General features: G+C 35.2%; 1 protein-coding gene across 1 annotated transcript; it reads right to left on the reverse strand.

The window, feature by feature from the left end:
- Window positions 1–4,982: 4,982 nt before the first annotated feature.
- Window positions 4,983–14,024, reverse strand: LOC119745267 (alkylglycerol monooxygenase-like). Its single transcript, XM_038221503.1, has 13 exons — window positions 13,903–14,024; window positions 13,060–13,206; window positions 12,750–12,883; window positions 11,831–11,982; window positions 11,047–11,150; window positions 10,290–10,385; window positions 9,556–9,622; window positions 9,239–9,304; window positions 8,683–8,762; window positions 7,918–8,052; window positions 6,966–7,082; window positions 6,479–6,561; window positions 4,983–5,872 (listed from the first exon to the last, which is right to left on the reverse strand). The coding sequence occupies exons 2-13, from the start codon at window positions 13,174–13,176 to the stop codon at window positions 5,668–5,670; spliced, it is 1,356 nt and encodes a 451-aa protein (XP_038077431.1). The 5' UTR covers window positions 13,177–13,206; window positions 13,903–14,024; the 3' UTR covers window positions 4,983–5,667.
- Between the last annotated feature and the right edge of the window lie 41 nt (window positions 14,025–14,065).

Raw genomic sequence — 14,065 nt, forward strand, 5'->3', positions numbered from 1 at the left:
GCTAACCCCTTGCATTTTTTCCAATTTTGGCCAAAAAATGAAATTTCTTGAAGTTGCTAGAAAGATACCTTAAGGGCCCCTGAACGCATTCCAAATCGATTGTTGGACAGATGTGCTATTAAAGGGGTAATTTCGTCGAAAAATTAAGGTAAAATCGTTCAAAAATGAACTTTTTTTTCTCCAAAAATTGTTGGTTTTTTTGCCCAAATCTTCAAAATTATGCGTGTTAGAGTATTGATTGATGTTCCTCTTGCATCCAGATGAATTTCTGCCTTGTTTTGAGAAAAGTCAATTTTTGGCCGATTTTGACTAAAAATGTCAGGCTAACCCCTTGCATTTTTTTCAATTTTGGCCAAAAAATGAAATTTCTTGAAAGTTGCTAGAAAGATACCTTAAGGGCCCTAGAACGCCTTCCAAATCGATTGCTGGACAGATGAGCTATTAAAGGGGTAATTCCGTCGAAAAATTAAGGTGAAATTGCTCAAAAAATAACTTTTTCTCTCAAACAAATTGATGATTTTTGCCCAAATCTTCAAAATTATGCGTGTTAGAGTATTGATTGATGTTCCTCTTGCATCCAGATGAATTTCTGCCTTGTTTTGAGAAAAGTCAATTTTTGGCCGATTTTGACTAAAAATGTCAGGCTAACCCCTTGCATTTTTTTCAATTATGGCCAAAAAATGAAATTTCTTGAAAGTTGCTAGAAAGATACCTTAAGGGCCCTAGAACGCATTCCAAATCGATTGTTGGACAGATTTGCTATTAAAGGGGTAATTTCGGCGAAAAATTAAGGTAAAATCGTTCAAAATTAATTTTTTTTTCTCCACAAATTGTTGGTTTTTTTGCCCAAATCTTCAAAATTATGCGTGTTAGAGTATTGATTGATGTTCCTCTTGCATCCAGATGAATTTCTGCCTTGTTTTGAGAAAAGTCAATTTTTGGCCGATTTTGACTAAAAATGTAAGGCTAACCCCTTGCATTTTTTTCAATTTTGGCCAAAAAATGAAATTTCTTGAAAGTTGTTAGAAAGATACCTTAAGGGCCCCTGAACACTTCCCAAATCGATTGCTGGACAGATGTGCTATTAAAGGGGTAATTCCGTCGAAAAATTAAGGTGAAATTGCTCAAAAAATAACTTTTTCTCTCCAAAAAATTGATGATTTTTGCCCAAATCTTCAAAATTATGCGTGTTAGAGTGTTCATTGATGTTCCTCTTGCATCCAGATGAATTTCTGCCTTGTTTTGAGAAAAGTCCATTTTTGGCCGATTTTGACTAAAAATATAAGGCTAACCCCTTGCATTTTTTTCAATTTTGGCCAAAATATCATATTTCTTGAAAGTAGCTAGAAAGATACCTTAAGGGCCCCTGAACACATTCCAAATCGATTGCTGGACAGATGAGCTATTAAAGGGGTAATTCCTTCGAAAAATTAAGGTGAAATTGCTCAAAAAATAACTTTTTCTCTCAAAAAAATTGATGATTTTTGCCCAAATCTTCAAAATTATGCATGTTAGAGTATTGATTGATGTTCCTCTTGCATCCAGATGAATTTCTGCCTTGTTTTGAGTAAAGTCAATTTTTGGCCGATTTTGACTAAAAATGTCAGGCTAACCCCTTGCATTTTTTTCAATTTTGGCCAAAAAATGAAATTTCTTGAAAGTTGCTAGAAAGATACCTTAAGGGCCCCTGAACGCATTCCAAATCGATTGTTGGACAGATGTGCTATTAAAGGGGTAATTTCGGCGAAAAATTAAGGTAAAATCGTTAAAGATTAACTTTTTTTTTCTCTAAAAATTGTTGGTTTTTTTGCCCAAATCTTCAAAATTATGCGTGTTAGAGTATTGATTGATGTTCCTCTTGCATCCAGATGAATTTCTGCCTTGTTTTGAGAAAAGTCAATATTTGGCCGATTTTGACTAAAAATGTAAGGCTAACCCCTTGCATTTTTTTCAATTTTGGCCAAAAAATGATATTTCTTGAAAGTTGCTAGAAAGATACCTTAAGGGCCCCTGAACACATTCCAAATCGATTGCTGGACAGATGTGCTATTAAAGGGGTAATTCCGTCGAAAAATTAAGGTGAAATTGCTCAAAAAATAACTTTTTCTCTCCAAAAAATTGATGATTTTTGCCCAAATCTTCAAAATTATGCGTGTTAGAGTGTTGATTGATGTTCCTCTTGCATCCAGATGAATTTCTGCCTTGTTTTGAGAAAAGTCCATTTTTGGCCGATTTTGACTAAAAATATCAGGCTAACCCCTTGCATTTTTTTCAATTTTGGCCAAAATATGATATTTCTTGAAAGTTGCTAGAAAGATACCTTAAGGGCCCCTGAACACATTCCAAATCGATTGCTGGACAGATGTGCTATTAAAGGGGTAATTCCGTCGAAAAATTAAGGTGAAATTGCTCAAAAAATAACTTTTTCTCTCCAAAAAATTGATGATTTTTGCCCAAATCTTCAAAATTATGCGTGTTAGAGTGTTGATTGATGTTCCTCTTGCATCCAGATGAATTTCTGCCTTGTTTTGAGAAAAGTCCATTTTTGGCCGATTTTGACTAAAAATATAAGGCTAACCCCTTGCATTTTTTTCAATTTTGGCCAAAAAATGAAATTTCTTGAAAGTTGCTAGAAAGATACCTTAAGGGCCCCTGAACGCATTCCAAATCGATTGTTGGACAGATGTGCTATTAAAGGGGTAATTTCGTCCAAAAATTAAGGTAAAATCGTTCAAAAATGAACTTTTTTTTCTCCAAAAATTGTTGGTTTTTTTTGCCCAAATCTTCAAAATTATGCGTGTTAGAGTATTGATTGATGTTCCTCTTGCATCCAGATGAATTTCTGCCTTGTTTTGAGAAAAGTCAATTTTTGGCCGATTTTGACTAAAAATGTAAGGCTAACCCCTTGCATTTTTTTCCAATTTTGGCCAAAAAATGAAATTTCTTGAAAGTTGCTAGAAAGATACCTTAAGGGCCCCTGAACGCATTCCAAATCGATTGTTGGACAGATGTGCTATTAAAGGGGTAATTTCGGCGAAAAATTAAGGTAAAATCGTTCAAAATTAACTTTTTTTCTCTCCACAAATTGTTTTTTTTTTTGCACAAATCTTCAAAATTATGCGTGTTAGAGTATTGATTGATGTTCCTCTTGCATCCAGATGAATTTTTGCCTTGTTTTGAGAAAAGTCAATTTTTGGCCGATTTTGACTAAAAATGTAAGGCTAACCCCTTGCATTTTTTTCAATTTTGGCCAAAATATGATATTTCTTGAAAGTTGCTAGAAAAATGCCTTAAGGGCCCTAGAACGCATTCCAAATCGATTGTTGGACAGATGTGCTATTAAAGGGGTTATTCTGTCAAAAAAGTAAGGTAAAATCTCTCAAAAATTAACTTTTTTTCTCCAAAAATTGATGATTTTTGCCCAAATCTTCAAAATTATGCGTGTTAGAGTATTGATTGATGTTCCTCTTGCATCCAGATGAATTTTTGCCTTGTTTTGAGAAAAGTCCATTTTTGGCCGATTTTGACTAAAAATGTAAGGCTAACCCCTTGCATTTTTTTCAATTTTGGCCAAAATATGATATTTCTTGAAAGTTGCTAGAAAAATGCCTTAAGGGCCCTAGAACGCATTCCAAATCGATTGTTGGACAGATGTGCTATTAAAGGGGTTATTCTGTCAAAAAAGTAAGGTAAAATCGCTCAAAAATTAACTTTTTTTCTCCAAAAATTGATGATTTTTGCCCAAATCTTCAAAATTATGCGTGTTAGAGTATTGATTGATGTTCCTCTTGCATCCAGATGAATTTCTGCCTTGTTTAGGGAAAAGTCAATTTTTGGCCGATTTTGACTAAAAATGTAAGGATTTTTTTAGCCAATAAACTCTGAAAATGACCTAAAAATTTCCTGTTTATGTTACAACCCTTGGTAAAAAAAAAGTTGGATTAAAGAGAACAGCCTGAATAATTTAAACACAGATTTGTTCTTAATAGAAACGTTTAAGCATGACGATACGAATAATTCAATAAGCTGTATTAAGTTCAAGGCTAACCCTTTAATCACTGTCTGGAAACTGTCCTGAAAACTCCATGGTTTTATTGATTTTTCAGTGAATAAATACTATATAATACAATGAAGTCCAGGTGTTATTGGGTTAAAGAATGTTCACTTCTTTTATTGAGATCCAATTGAATTAGCAGCTAATAACCAACTCAGATGATAAATTCTACAGATTCGAGCTGGCAATGTATTCATTCTTTCACAATAAAAATTACCCTGTTTTCATATTTCTTCCACACAAATCCAATTAATTCTAGCAAACTTCCGTTTAATAACCATGCATTAATTGATACAACCACAGATAGTAAGCTCTGAGAGAAAAACCGTGATAAAAAACAACATGCGTAATGCTTCTATGTTACATGCGTCATCCACTGAATACGTTTTCCTTAAGTAAAGAAATGTATAAATATACAGTCAAGTATGGAAACTGTATGGATTCTCTTTTGTCTTGATAACAAACTAAGCTGACGACATCAATGTGTAATTTTTGGTTACATGGATAGAAACAGAAACTTGTAAATGAGATAAAAATCATTAATGTTTTTATATTTGCTGTGTTACAGATATAAAAATAATCTAGGATGATCAGCCATAAACCTTTAAATGAATCTATCATAGACTTCTCTGATAAAAATAATTAAAATACAAATTTAACGTTCACAATAGTCTACCATTTTGCATTTTCCAAAAAAATCTTTGCATTGCGTTTAAAAATCCCCAATATTCACATTAACATAATATTTATTACTCTACATGATTATTCACATGATTACATTTATGTAAATTGCATTGTTACAAATTTGCATTGAATTTTGCTGCGAAATATTTAATACGGGAAAACAACTAAAGATCAAGCACTCTTATCATAAGTTTTCAGCAGAAGTTGTACAAGCCATCAATCATACTCTATTCTACATGTAATAAATAATGGTTTTTAACATTTTGATTCCTTCTTGGAAAATTAAATGCATGTAGACTAGGATAAACCTGTAGGTATTAATGTGAAACCCAACAAAAAATGTTTGTTTCTTTGACACGAACATGAAAAATTCAGTCTCCGTCAACACATATGTTGATGCATTCTACATGTCAAAGTTCCAGTCTGCGAAGAAATGGATCAAAACTGCCATTTCGACACAGGGCTAAAAATAAATTTTTTAACCATTACTAAGTGAAAAATAATATTTAAAACTCTAAAACTGGCTCTTTGTATTTGGGAAAATATTAAAAATGAAATTTTGGCAATGAATTCACATCATTTACATATTTAAAAAGAAAATGTAAAAGTAAAAATTTTGGCAGTGAAATCACATCATTTAAATATTTGGGAAAAAAATAGAGCAGTCATAACTGTTTACAATTCCTCAGTTTGCCAAATCAGATCATTTAAAATGTGTTCAAAATATCCAGACCAATCTGGGCACAGCTATATTTAATGACATGCAAATTTCAAAATGTCAAACCCTCTATTTGAATGCTTGCATTGAAGATGGATACCCATGCTCTTAAAAAAAATGGATTTGTTCTCCGAATGACTTTTCAATTTGTATGTTGTGTTGGAAACAGCCTGTGAAATTGTGACAAACAGCGCCCTCTAGTGTTGAGATATTACTCAGCCTTGTTCTTTCTCTGCGTGAGCACGGACACGCACCTCGGCAGCCAGACCACTATGGACAGACCGAATGCTGCCCTCAAGAGGTAGAACACCCACTGGGAGGAACCCCGCTGCATTATGGGAAGGTAGGAACTGGCGATGGCTTCGGCTACCAGGACCAGGCAGGAACGGACGACCTCAAGGAACGGAGCTGCTGGTCTGATGGCGGGAAAAATATGGCAGGATTAGAAAATTTGTGCCGAGGAAAAAAAAAAAGAAAGGATACCAGCCAAAAATGTCATGGATGTATTTATGTCTGACTAGTACCTGGCAAATTTTCACTGTCACATAAATTTGGCAGCAAACTTTAAGAGAGATTATAGGCTGGCACACTTGGTACTTGGTTGGTTCTTCTCCTAAATATTCTGCAGGGGAGTTTCCACAGGAGGCCAGAAATACCAGGGCAAACCCCTTCTCTTGGCGAAAAGTGGTACTGGGTTCTGCTACGTGCATTGCATTACACAACACATGGGACCTGTGCCTTTACGCCCCATCTGAAGGACGAAGCAATAATGGTTAAGTGCCTTGCTTAAGGGCACAAGTGTCCAGACCCAGGCTGGAGCCCACATTCTGTTGCCTCTAAAACACCAGAGCATGAGTCCGGTGCGGTGCTCTTAACCGCTAGGCCATGACACTCATCCACACTGGGGTGGAAAACTCAAAATCATGGTGAGCAATATTTTATTTTTATCTTGTAACATCTTTGTTTCTTTGAAAAGTTGGGGGGGGAATAAAAATTTTTAAAAAAATATTTAAGAAACTTACTTGGCATCACCAATTGCTCCCAGGCATGTTAATGTGAGGATGATGTATGCCATACTGCAAAACGTGGCAGTTGGAGACAGCGTCTAAAAGAAAATGAACGAATAGTCTTTGTGAGTCTAATATTGTTAAGATTAATTTTATGGACCACAACAATAAAATGGATCGCTTTTCATCAGTCTGTTAGTATTTGTCTGTCTGGACAAAATGATTTACAAGTTCTTTCTAGTACAACAGGCCGAAATATTGCTTTACAGTCCTTTACAACATCCAATAGTGCAATTTCCATATAATTGCTGTCTAGAGTTGAACATTTTGTATTCAAAGAGACATTTTGAAAGCTTAAAGTTAGGAATAACTTGTAACTGAGCAAAAATGATTGACTTTTGTTGTCTTCCGACAATCCAAAGCCTGCTTTGGGTTCACGGTGTTTATGTCCATGAGCAATCCACTTTACAATGATATTACTGATGGGAGACAGAAAACTGACCGTCCTTGATGTCATGAAGGCGTCATAAACAATGAAGTTGATGGCAAAGTGAGCGATGATGTAAGCAAATATCCACCGTGGCAGTTTGGGTCGGTACTTGGGCATCGGATAGTGAATCTAAAAAACAAAGACACAAGGAATTTGTTGGTTGAAATGTCAGATAAGAAGGTAATGCTTCAGTTTTAAAGGTCTATGCGACTTTGTTGCGTACATTTACACGAAGTACATTTACAAAGTCGTGCGGCTTATCGCGCGATTTTTCAAATGCAAATTGGAAGTGATTTCATCGCGCGACGCAAAATGTTGCAAACGTGTTTCACCTGCAACCTGTACCTGAACTGCTTTCCTTGTGAGATAAATTTTCAAAAAAGGCGAAACATATCTTTGTATTGCTGGATACATACACATCTGTGACACTGCCATGCAACAAAGTCGCTGCGACAAAATCACGTATGTGTAAATAGGCCTTTATGCTTCAGAGTATAAAAAGGAAGTTTGTTAAATCGTAAATTGTTTCCTTCTTATTTATATTTCTTTTGAAGAAAGTAACAATAAATATATCAATGCATTCTCTGACTTGTCTTCTGAAAAGTCATCAGTTAACAAGGAAAAAACAACACACGCAGATTCCTGGGAACAAAATATTCCGACTAAATCTATACCTTCCTGTTACTCAGCTTACACATCAAAAGAAAAAGAAAAGAAAAGTAAACAAAGAAATAGATCAATAATGTCCACATTCATTTAAGTTGTAAAATAACACTGATGATAAATTAAGACTTTTTTCCTGAATGGCCTAAGGCATCTATGGCTGCATCCAAGCTTAGCTACTTAGCTACTTAGCTACGGCTAGCGGTAAAACACATGTCTATGGGAAGTGACTACAGCCACTCCCACAGACATGTGTTCTGGCAAGCCGTAGTCACGTTATTTGGACTCGGCTGTGACTCACATCCGGTATATCTTTGATGGATCCTTGTCTGGGCAAACCCGGCGTCCAGCCCGGTCCCTTCAGGAACACCCAGAGTTTGTTGGTCAGTCCCGGCATATTCCATGCTGTCTCCACGATGTACTTGAAGTGACAATACTGTGTCAACAAAAAACAACCAAACTTTTAAAGTAGCTGCTCCTGTGCTGCTTTCAAGTTTTGCCTCGAAAAAAAATAGACTTTTAAATCAAAAACGCTATTCAGTTTTACAAATACAAACGTTGTTCACCATCGAATGAGATATTAAACAGAAAACCCTCCCCACATTTTGTTATGGAATAAATACTCCAAGAATGTAGAATTATTCATTGCTTGATGAAAATTCAAGTGGATCTTTCTGTGCATTAGAACCAAAAAAGCAACCAGAATATTTTCCTCTTCAGAGGGCTGCATACACCAAAAATTAAACAATAAATCTTTTCTTTGCTTAAAATAAAACACGCAAAATGAAAATTGTTATGAGAAATAACATTTGTTATCAAAGAGCAAAGTGAGAAGAATTTGAAATTAAAGATAGAGGGCCTGACATTTTGTTTTCAGCAGAATATAGTTCAATGTTTGTGCTTCAACACAAAAACAAAGTCTAAGTTAAAATGATGATACAGCTAAGTTTCACAAAACTATGTTACATCAATTTTATCTTTGTAAAAATAAACAAAATGAAGGCCAAATGCATGGCACCAATTAGGAAAAGATTTTTTTAGAGAGAATAAATTAAGAGATTTGTACCTGAGTATAGAGAGGATTGAATGATTCTAGCGGATGAACCAACCCAAAGACAACAGGGTCACTCTCTGGCTCAAAGGTGCCTGATTGAAAGTCATCACAAAATTTGGATAAAGCTTGTCAAATAAAATTCAAAATGAAGATCAGAAAAAAAATTTAAGAAGCAAAATTTATAATTGAAAGTTAGAAAATGATTTAGAAATAACCAGTAAAACAGCATATGCAAAAATTGGAAACTGAGGAGACAACTGAATATGGAAAACAGAAAACGGAAAATGAAAAATGAAATTGAAAAAAAAATAATCAAAATTGAAAACTAATAGTTGCAGTTGAAAAGCGTAACAGTCACAAAACAAAATTCCTAACCATGAAATTTCAATCAAAATTATACACAACATTTACACAATTCTCAATTTTATCTGTTAATATGGAAACCAAATTCTGCAGTCTCGGATGATATATTATTTCATTGTTTCTTTCCTTTAGTGAGCGATTTAAGACTGTTTGTAAATACAACTGACTAGGCATTAATCTGCAAATCAAACACCGGCCTACTCACCAAACATTCGGTCCCAGATGATAAGCGTTCCTGCATAGTTCTTGTCAATGCAGTACCGGTTCCGGCCTGTCATAAAACATACAACAAACACATCTGATGATAAACTGGTTTCTTATCAACCTATGGCAGTACATGTACCATACACAGACACTGATTGTAAAGACTTGAAATGTTGATAACTGTACATTATGCAAGCTTGGCAAATTTACTGCTCCAGATTCGCAGGCAGGAAGGATCCACTGTAATGAATATACAGGCTAATTTTTAAAATCATTGATTCTCAAAATTGATATTTCAATTTCTTGTAGAATACGTACCGTGATGGACCCTATGGTGACTGGGGGTATTCAGAATATACTCCAAGGGACCAAGACTCTTAATAGCCTGAGGAAAGACCAAAAAAATAAACAAGGGGAAAAAAAGATACTTTATAAAAATGTCAGCAACTTGAAAGGTGTAATATGTGCCACAGGTCACAGGTTCACAATCACATCACCTACAGTCAAATTCTTTTCTATTTTTTACCTTATATTAATTTATTCACTGTTTATTTTTGTTGACTCTGTTCAAAATTAAACACCCAAGACGACGAGCAATTGCTGTTATCGACGGACACTTTTCGTTAAAGCGTTCCGATGCATTCATTTCATGTGAAATCGTTACGGAATTGTTCATTCTCAGTTGAAAATTGGTTGACTACTGTGTTGTGTAAATGTGTACACTATAATGTGTGGTTCCTATGGCAAGGCCGCACTGTTCAATGTGATCGATGTTCCCGCACAGGTTTCTATAAAAGAACGTTCTAATGTAACTGGGATCTTCATGATGTCAAAATAAGAAGAAATCAACACGCTGCATTTGCATTTTTCCCCTAAAAATCTTTCAGCCAATCATCAGTTGAAGCAGTGAATGTCACCTGAACAAAAAAGTCAGATGGCTCTCAAAAAGTTGGGAAATTGAGCTGCCACAGAAATTACTCCTAAAGACAACTGACGTAAAGTTAAAATGACTGACAGACTGACTGAGGCATAAGATAGAAACATAAGCGTACCCTTGTGTGAATCCAGAACTGGTACAGAGTGTTGAACTGTTGATGCATCATGAACATGGGAGGGGGGATGGCCAGGGCTAGGGGAAGGTAGAACATCTGTCCGGAGAGAAGAATATCAAATCAAGGATTACCAGAATTTTGTTTTTGAGAAAGATTCTGCCAGGATCAAAACCTTAGGCTCTGTAACTTTTTGATTGGTTTATATTCAGGTCAACTGGTCAAGAAGATGTTTGCAGAAGTTTCAGTCATTTTTCAGGATTACCGGAATCGTTATACTTAACAATATTTGGATGAGATTGTATTTGATTGGACTCGTGTACATTTGTATATTTCAGTAAATTGTTGGGTTAGTATGAACAATTAAACGGTGTAAGTTTTATTTGGAGTATGAAGCTTTAATTAAGCTTCACAATTGACTCCAAGATTATTTAGAGAAATAATTATTGAAATATTCCTGGAAAAGAATATCAAAAAAATAGTGTCCAAACTCCATACTTTAACAATTCATATATTTCAGATTTGTTCAGTTATTAAGCATTTTGCCTACTATTTCTTGTGAATAAATAAACCTAAACCTATTACTACTTGTTCTATATTATGTAGTGCCCAAACAGTTTTGGTGGTACAGGGAGTAACAGGCAGATCAGTTTTTGGCGGTACAGGGATATATAGCTTGAAAGGAGTTATAAACAAGAGATTATATTATTCCACAAAAATATGTCTCTGTAAATGAAGGAAAAGGAAGGATGTGGCTCACCCACGACACGAATCGTTGGCAAATTGATTGTCTGAGCGCAGTGGTGAGGTTGTACTCCTCAGAGCTATGATGAACCTGGTGAGCTGCCCAGAAGATATTCACCTCTAAAAAAGAAAACAAATATTCATTCAAATGATTGAATGATTCTCTGTGGTTTTAACAGAGAGCTGCTTGGGCAACACCACAAAACTTGCAATGTCATATGGAATTTTCCATTTGGAACACTGCCCATTCCAAATGGCCCACACAGGAAAAAGTAGGGAAATGATAGGATTTTCCATATTGATTGACTTGTACTTGACTGTGATTGACTTGTACTTGACTCGTACTTGACTTGTGATTGACTTGTGATTGACTTGTGATTGACTTGTGCTTGACTAGTGTTTGACTTGTGATTGACTTGTGATTGACTTGTGCTTGACTAGTGTTTGACTTGTGATTGACTTGTGCTTGACTTGTGCTTGACTTGTGATTGACTTGTGATGACCATGGTAGGTTCCCTGTGCTGTTTAAGTACATTTGAAACGGAAGGGAAATAATTCATTATATTTGGTATTTTTGAGAAATAACACTAATTATGCCTATATTTATATGTGCTGTACCAACATATATTTATAAACTAAATTATTATGTCCAAGTCAATTGTAAAATATATCTTATAAATATAAAAAAAGGTAGCAGGTCCTAACTCAAACATGCCAATACTTTAAAAAACAAAAATCAACCAATCAAAATCATTGTCCTGAAAGAGGCATTTATGAGCGGCCAATGGCAAGGTCCGTACCATGCGTCATTCTATGCATCCAATAGTAACCAAAATCCACCAATACAAAGCAAATGACCCAGGTCCAGGGGCTGTTCCAGGGCAAGGTGGCCAGGCGATAGTGCTCATGAACCCAGACGTACATCCCGATGTTAACGCCGTAGGCTAAAAACCTAGACAGGGAGAAATCACAAGGACGGACATTTTAATAGGATAATTTGCTGTTTAAACATTACACTGCTAGCTTTACATTGCGTGAACGCCATACATATACAGTCTTATGGAAACAATACAAATGATGCACTTGAAATTTGTTCTTACAGATATTTTGTTACGGTTTCAATGAATTCATTATATAACTTATTTTGCTTTAAAAACAAACCCTCCCCAATCTGCAGTATTAGTTTGTAAAGGTCAATGAAGTTTTACAAATTTTATTTATCAAAAATAGAGGCGTCATTTTATATACGCCTATATATACAAATCACATAGCCAGAGATAATGTCCTAGATTATACTGCAAAAAGTTCAAATTACCCTCTCCTCTGCTTTATTGGTCTCGTCAATTCAAAATCACTATTGTTTTCAAAATAATTTTATTTCTCTTGCGAAAAAAAAAGAGTATTCCCAAGAAGTACTCATAGGGAATGTGGAGAGATATGAAGTAATGCTCAGTTTTGAGTAGGAAGGAACCCTGAAAAAATTTATGTACTCGAAGAAAAAAAACATGAATCAGAGGAGAACAGAAAAACCCAAACTAAACGTCCAGCAGATTGAAATTTGAACTTTGGTAGAGTGGGTTACGGGTTAGAAGTACAACTCAGCCAGACACTTCCAGACTCCTGCAAAAGTAATTATTCTGCTGGATGATGATTCCTAAATTTTGAGAGAATATGTTCAGATTTGCAACTCAGAATAGTTCCGCAGCTTACAATACTTACGCTGTAAGAAGCAGCAACATGCCGGCAGAGAGGGAGCTGATACTGTCAGCGAGAAAGAACCTCTCACGAACCTTCTTGTCTGAGATGGTCACAATCATCTCAATCAGAGACATTAAACCGAAGAATGGAATGGCCTAAAACACAGGGGGAAAAAACAAACAAAAACAAAGTTAAAAAGAAAACAAAAGACAAGCATTTACAAAGCTAAGTAAACATGAATAACTTCATTTATATTTGTTGTGACTGTTATTGTTCCTTTTTTGTTTATAAAGTGCAAGACTATATCATACAACTATTTCATGTCTGTTACCTCATAGAAGTAATCTGGTACATCTTCCAGTCTCTCAAATGATGTTTCATTGGGAGTGACTGCATAAAACAGCCGTCTGGTCCCAGTCAGGACATCGGCGTTGAACATCCCAGGCATTTTTTTTACTAAGTCTCTTTAAGAAGAACCCTTTAATAAAACCAGAAAAATGAACAAAATTATCACATTGAAAATAATATTCTATTTTGTAACATGAAATCACATCTTGACAATGGACGATTATTACTAATGTAGTTATAATTGATTTTCTACAATTGATTTCAGTAAAACCAAAATCATTTCACCACGAGTGGCAGCTGACATCCACTTGTGGGAGATAGTAATAGTGATTGAATACACATAAAAAGATATATTTTTCACTGTATAAATTGAAACTGAACTTTGTAAGATAGAGCATGTTGCCATCAACATTATTTAACTTTGAATTAAGCCTTAACAAAAAATAAGAGCAGATAATTTTCAAAGGCATGTGTCCATTCTTTTTATTTGGACACCAATTATTTATTATTTTGGTTGAGTGACTCATAATTCATATTGTTTACTGAATGAATGGCTGATTTAAATCAGAAAATAGGTCAACGCCAAGTTTTGTACGTTTGCAGAGCCATATGAGACAAAGTTCACTTTGGCTTCACAAAAAGATTTGGAACAAAATAAAAAAGTGTGATGAACTTTCAATTCAATAATGGGCAGAGTACATCATGTACATAGCGCACGTATCTACCACAGTACCAGTACCAACAATTAGGTACTCGAGACTCGAGAGGGTCAAATGTAAAAACGCGCTCATTTTGTTCGAAGAATTCAAGGCAAAAGGAAACTCACTCAGTAACAGATGAACCTTCTTCAAGGTGTATTCAGCGGAGACGTAAGTTATTCGACAATTTTGGTGAAAATTAGAAGTAAAGTTGGAGCTCTCGTCAGCTGAAGCTGACCTCAAGTTCGTGATTACGTCTCTTGTTTTCGTAACTCTGGAGGGCGCACTTCA

The sequence above is a fragment of the Patiria miniata genome, unplaced genomic scaffold (genome assembly GCF_015706575.1).
Source record: "Patiria miniata isolate m_02_andy unplaced genomic scaffold, ASM1570657v1 HiC_scaffold_7, whole genome shotgun sequence".
Classification (NCBI taxonomy): Eukaryota; Metazoa; Echinodermata; class Asteroidea; order Valvatida; family Asterinidae; genus Patiria; species Patiria miniata.